At 41.0% G+C, this 6,149-nt stretch overlaps 1 protein-coding gene across 7 annotated transcripts in view; it reads right to left on the bottom strand.

Annotated features, from left to right (window-relative positions):
• Positions 1–261: 261 nt before the first annotated feature.
• The window catches only part of sbno2b (strawberry notch homolog 2b), a 66,843-nt gene continuing 60,955 nt past the window's right edge, over positions 262–6,149 (bottom strand). For all 7 annotated transcript variants that reach the window (XM_082523070.1, XM_082523073.1, XM_082523074.1 and 4 more), the window contains one exon: positions 262–4,422. In XM_082523070.1, the coding sequence (XP_082379196.1) occupies positions 3,305–4,422 (1,118 nt within the window). In that variant the 3' untranslated portion in view covers positions 262–3,304. The remainder of the gene's footprint in view (positions 4,423–6,149) is intronic.

The raw sequence follows: 6,149 nt of genomic DNA, 5'->3' as shown, positions 1-6,149 counted from the left end.
CTCTGTTATCTGGTGTGTTGTGATTCATTTATCCGATTATTCTCGTGTTTGATGATACCGCTGCACACCACTGGCAGAAAATATCATATTAATATTTAGTGAAAAAAAAGGGGGGGGGGGGGTCCCCTGCTGAACACAAACATTTGCAGAGTTAATCTGCTCCCTTTTTTAGCTCCATGTTTTTAAAATGGGGAGCAATGCCGCGCAAAAACTGTACAACAAGCCCGCGGGCGACAGACAGAATGAACACACGACACTCAGTTTGAGCAATCTTCAAGTTTTTAATCTGTTTTCAAAGACCGCAATTTTATATCGTCCTTCCTTTAATAAGTAGAAAACTTTTATTTTTTTTAAGAATTAGTTGAAAGGCACAAATTTTACAATATATACATTTGGATCTAAATTATAAATATATAGAAAACAAAAGCACAACCCAGAATAAAAGTGCTGAACACAGTTTTGTTTTTACAGGAAAAATAGGCTTTGTTTAAAAATACATACAATCAGTAGCATGTTTTTTTTGTTTCATTTTGTGTTTTGTTAGCAATAAATTATTTGAAGGTGATAACATTTATATATATGCAACTGGTGGGAGAAACAAGAAAGATGGTTAAAGTATACACAGAGCAATCCACTGAAGAACAGAAATACATCAAGCGTGCGACGCTCAATCAAAACCAACAGGAGAACAGTAACTTGATTATGCCATTCTTAGTGCAAAATGATAAAAATGATTACAGGCCTAACTAAACGAATGAAGAATTTTCTTTCCTAAAAACTGCTGTCCATATCCCTCAAATGCATAAAGCTTTATTTCCGTGACTATAAAAACAAAATCAAAGGCAAAACGTTTGCAGACTGGTGTCTGGGAATGTGCCTGACGAATATTATTAAAAGTGAAACGAAGGGTAGCTGCAGTATTATTCTGCACACAGAAAAAAACAACGAATCAGTCATCCTAAACCCTAAACACAGAAGCAGGGAGGGGCGAAGGCTTGGACAGATTAATTGCACGTTTTAATATAACCCAGGTGTGAGTCGACGGGAGAACGGGTCAGCGTTAACATGGTTCGAAGAAAAAAACAAAACTGTCCACAGAAAAATAATGTTTCTTAAAAGAAACAGCCTTTGATCTTTGCCCTAAGAAGGCATAAATATTTAGAACCACTGACATTTTCACAAGGACAAACAACAAACCCATCACATTAAGTCTAAAACATAAATACAGCAAGAGTCACAGCACAGAGTTAAGAAAAAATAGCACAAATACTCATTAGTTTCATCATCCTTAAAAGGGGAACTGATATATTTCTGCTAACGCCCTGACGTTACGCCTCCTGTAGGTTTCTTCCTGAGATTGATAAATGTCTGATATCTTAGAGCCAGTAACTTTAGGGGTGCCTGTGGAATACTTTGGTATCTCTCTGCAAACTGAAGGCCTGACAAGAGAAAAAAAAGCTCTACGAGTGGGAGAAACAATTGCGTTTGAGAAAAGCAAAAGTAAAACGAGCAGAAATAAATCCAGACGCTGTACAGCAGTAGAACAGTGCAATGTTATTTGGTGGCAGGTAATAATAGAATTTGTTTTATAGCAATCTTGAAAATGAGTAACTTCCCTGACCAAACATGTCCTTAACTATTACAATAAGCAAGATAATGTATCTAAAATCTAAATATCCCTTAAATATAAATAACAAATAACTTTTTTTTTTAATAACAATGAATTTAAAATGTATTTAACTAAAATATTTCAAAGCATAATAGAAATAAAGACGATTCACACCATGCAAAGGTAACCAAAAAGCTTTGCCTGTTGAGCGTAAACAGTACTGAAGCGTTTGTTTCATAACGAACATATAACATGGTTTTTATTGCTTTTTGATCGCTTTAACTCCTCTGCGCATTTTGTCCCAAACCAACTACAGTGCATCACACAAACATGGCCAGACCTCACAGGTTTTTAAATATGTACTATCATACACATGTACACGCATCTTTCAAAAGCTTTCTAGAGCCTCAAATGGAAACTGGATGTTTTATTTTTTAGTATAGGTTGAATTCATGTGAAAAACAGTGCTCAAGAGGAAACAATAAATTACTCTGATACTAGCAAAGAGACGGGGGCGCTTTCTTTTCAGAACAATAGAAATTCTTTGTGATCCTTTAGAATTAGAGACCGTGAACAGGTTCGGGTATCAGTGTTGGTCAAAAAATGACACATCCACACAGAAAGATAAAAAAAAAAAAATACACAAGATTTTCCTGAGGATTTCCAAAACAAAAATGGGCGTCAAGTGAAATTAAAAGGGGAGAAAGGGGTGTAGATAAACGTTTGTGGACAGCTACACAGACAATCACACAAGCACATGCAGGCTCAAAGGAGGCGCCTTCCTGAAACCCAACACCAGCATAGTGTAACACAAACGACGACTGCCTGACTCACCATGGGCCCCAAAAGTTTCATACAAATACACCGTATTAAATTAAAATCGAAACCAACGCTCAAGAGTACAAATCTATACATTAGGCTACATGGATTTTAAAGACTGCATTTAAAGACTTTTTCCAAAGGCACTGTTTGCAACAGCAGGCTGCTCATCCTCTCCCTTTTTTCCTCACACTAGTGTTCATACAAGCAGGGAGACAAACAGGAGGGAGTGCGTAGAAGGGAAAGGAAAAAAAAAAGGAAATCTGAGGCATTTCATGGCTAATCAGCTAAAAGATTTCATGCGTCTTCCAGTTCGACTACCTCGTGTTTCACTCAAACCAAAGCCTTGCATACAGCCGTGAATGTAGTAACAGTAAAGCAAAGTTTAAAGATGCGGTTTTAACTAGTGAAAGGCATTTAGAGCTTCCAGCAACTCACCAATCATACCTCGAGAAAAATCAGCAGCAGGAGGTTTATTAGAGATTTCCGCACCTCAACAGCTCGTATGTTCGATAAAATAAAGTTATCCCGTCCTCTTTTTCCCCCTCCTCCCCCCCCCCCCCATCTCCTTTTATTTTTAAACAGCTGCCTTTTACCGTGGAGGACACACTTTGGTGCAGAAATCGAATATTGATCGAGCCCGTCGTTACCTCAACAGCCTAAAGCAAGTGAACGCTACACATGGATAAAGAGAAGGGTGAGCCCAACGCAGGACAGGCAGTGACTTGACTATAGGCCCTGAGGGGAGAGGGAGTAGGTCCAAGGTTGCGATCAAAGACAGCAGCAAACAAGACACCATCTGCTCTAAGAGACATAACAAAAACAAAACAACAAGAAAAAAACTAAAGATAAAGTCCAGATGAGCCCGATGAGCTCTCACTCTTGCGGCCTGTACTGAATGACAGATTTGCGGTCCGGTCCGGCCTGTAGCATGCTGTTCAAAGCCTCGCGGACGTCAAGAGCGCCGGAGCTGCAGTTGCCGTTGGGTAAGGGACCAGAGTCTGATGAAGCGAGGAGATAGGCTGGGGGGAAGTGAGAGGAAGAGCTGGAAAACAAAGAGTTGGGCGACGGGTTGGAGAAGAGAGAACCCATGTTGTTTGACACAGAAGACGTGGAGGACGTGGAGGAAGAGCAGGAGGAGGTAGAAGACGAAGGGCTGGCTTTCTGTGTGGCTATCTGAGGGGAAAGGGATATGTCAAAATAATCTAATAAGTCATGGTGGTTATTGGCCAGCAAGTTGTGGTTCTGCTGCTGCTGTTGCTGCTGCGAGGCCTGAAGAGGCTGCTGCAGCATGAGAGGCAGCTGTACTTGCGCAGCATGCTGGACGTTTGGTGCAGTCTGAGAGATGAGAGACTCTAGATTAAAATCCTCTGCAAACGCTGTAGAGTTGCTTGTCAGAGTGTCCAGATTGAGTCCGCCCTCTGTGGTGTCTGGAGAGGGAGATGGAGAGCTCATGGTAAGGTCTAAGATATCGTCGAAAGGACTTTTGGAAGACAAACTGGAAGGCTGCTTGGTCTGATGGAGTGAAGGAGGCAGGTTCTTCGTTTGTTGAAAAGTGTTCATGTAGGCGGGTGAGTAAAACGGTGAGAGATTGAGGCTAACTGAGCTGTTCAGAGAGCTCTGGTTGGTGTTGGAGAAGGAACTCGGATTGTTGGACCAGCTGTTATGGGTCCTTTGCTGGGTTTGGCTAGAATTTATCGGTAAGGCCAAGAGGGCTGAACTGAGGTGTGGTAAGGTGGGCTGGACTTGGGGGTGCATTCTGTGTTGGAGTGGGAATCTTGGGTCAAAAGGCTGAGTGAGGGACTGAGTATGCATGGTTTTGTGGTTGGTTAGATTTTCCACGAGCTGTCTGTGCCCCTGCAGGTACTCAAGCTTGCGCTTGCGCTCATTCTCAGCAGCCTGCTCTTTCTCTTTTCGCCTCTTCTTCACCTCGTCATCCATCTGCAGCAGCTCGTCCCGTACGCGAGGAACGCAGTTCTCTGGGATCTTGATACCTGAGAGAGATGACACAGTTATCAGTAAGATAAATCCTCAATCTTTTATCAGCTTTACAATAACAACTAGAGCAGGGCAATATGACCAAAAATATTTATCACGATATACATTTGAAAATTTGCGATAATGATATAACTGACAATATAACTGACTCTAGACAAAATACTTTGCATCTCCACAACTTTATTAGTGCAAAAAAAAAAAAACTATGTATTTTCACTTAAACAAGCAGCTGTTTTTATGTGCATTAAAGTTATATAAAAATTTTACAGTGCAAATTCCTCGCTGACAGTTTAACCAAAAGGCATTTCCAGTGGAAATTGGCCGACATATCCTCAGCATAACCATGTATAATATCCACAAAACTTAAAAAGAGGTTATACACACACAATACAGTAATATTATGCTGAAGCACAGTACGTATCACTCCACGAGGCTCCTGCCTACGATAGCCGTAATGCTCCAACAATCCATCAAGCGGTGCGGGTTCATAGCTTAGAAAAGTCGTACTAAAACATTTGACAGATTTTCGAGCGCCGTGTAAACATAAAATCGTTTCGAGGTCAGGAAACACAACCAGAATTCATACATAAGACACACGGGATTATAAGGGGCACTGTCGATTTTCAGAAAAATCAAAGGATTGATTTTAAGTGTGCCGTATTTTCCAAAAAACACGGTAATAACGACGGCCCGCTAGCATGCGCTACCAAAAATAGTGCTTTGTTGTGTATCTGACGGACGTAAGCTAAACCAGTTCCACACCACTGAAGTTGCAGCATTTTTACAAAACAATTCTGGTTCATCCGTTTCATTCAACGACCCGCTTTCGTCCCTCATTCTCCGTCGCCGCCATGCTTTTTCTGCCATGTGCGTATGAAAACAAAGGCACTGTGCATGTGCGTTTTACCCATAATCTATCGCGATATTTCATTTTCTTATCGTTGCCCAACATTATACCGTATTACCGTGAACGGTATGATATGGCCCAGCCCTAATAACAACAGGACATTAATTAATCTGTATTAATTAATGAGAATGATTGTCCATCTCTATGCATCAGTCCTGTGATTGACTGACGACTCTTATGCCCACTGTCACCTGGATGGTTGAGAAGTCAGATGGCTGGATATCACAGCACATGCATCACTAAGTATAGTAAATAAGACAGCATAAAGGTAATGTGTACTTTAATGTGCATTCATTGCTTCCACACTACTAAGCAGAAAGGCTGCAGCAGAGAGAGAACTACTGCATCTGCTAGTAGGCTGAGCTTGCCACGGTTGCAGAGCAGACTGCAGTCCAAGTCCATATGTGACATGACACAGGCAGCTGATTATAACGTCATGCTATTCATTTTCTTCAAATGAATGGCCAAATAAGAAAAATCAGACAGGAACAACTTAGAAACTAAAGATATATGTGCGGTGTAGAGAGACAATAATCACGAGTGTGTTTTCATGGATCTTGAGGTGAATTGCGACACGTCCTGTGTGGGTCAGCGTTAACGTAATGCGCACAGGAGCTCGGCGGAAACGAATAAGGAAAATATGGAACTTTTTCATTTCCTCAATTTTAGATAATGATGTGTCAGCACTTGGACAGCAGCACCACATCTTACCATCAAAACAACATCGGGGTCAATAAAATTCACATTTTAAATTCTGAGCTAGATGTTTAGGGATTAAAAGAACAGTGAAGAAGCTGTCCTCAAACTGCACTTCAC

This window comes from Aulonocara stuartgranti (genome assembly GCF_965226115.1).
Source record: "Aulonocara stuartgranti genome assembly, chromosome: 23".
In the NCBI taxonomy this organism is placed as follows: domain Eukaryota; kingdom Metazoa; phylum Chordata; class Actinopteri; order Cichliformes; family Cichlidae; genus Aulonocara; species Aulonocara stuartgranti.
The sequence above is the reverse complement of the archived record's forward strand: the minus strand, read 5'-3'. Positions and strand labels throughout refer to the sequence as shown.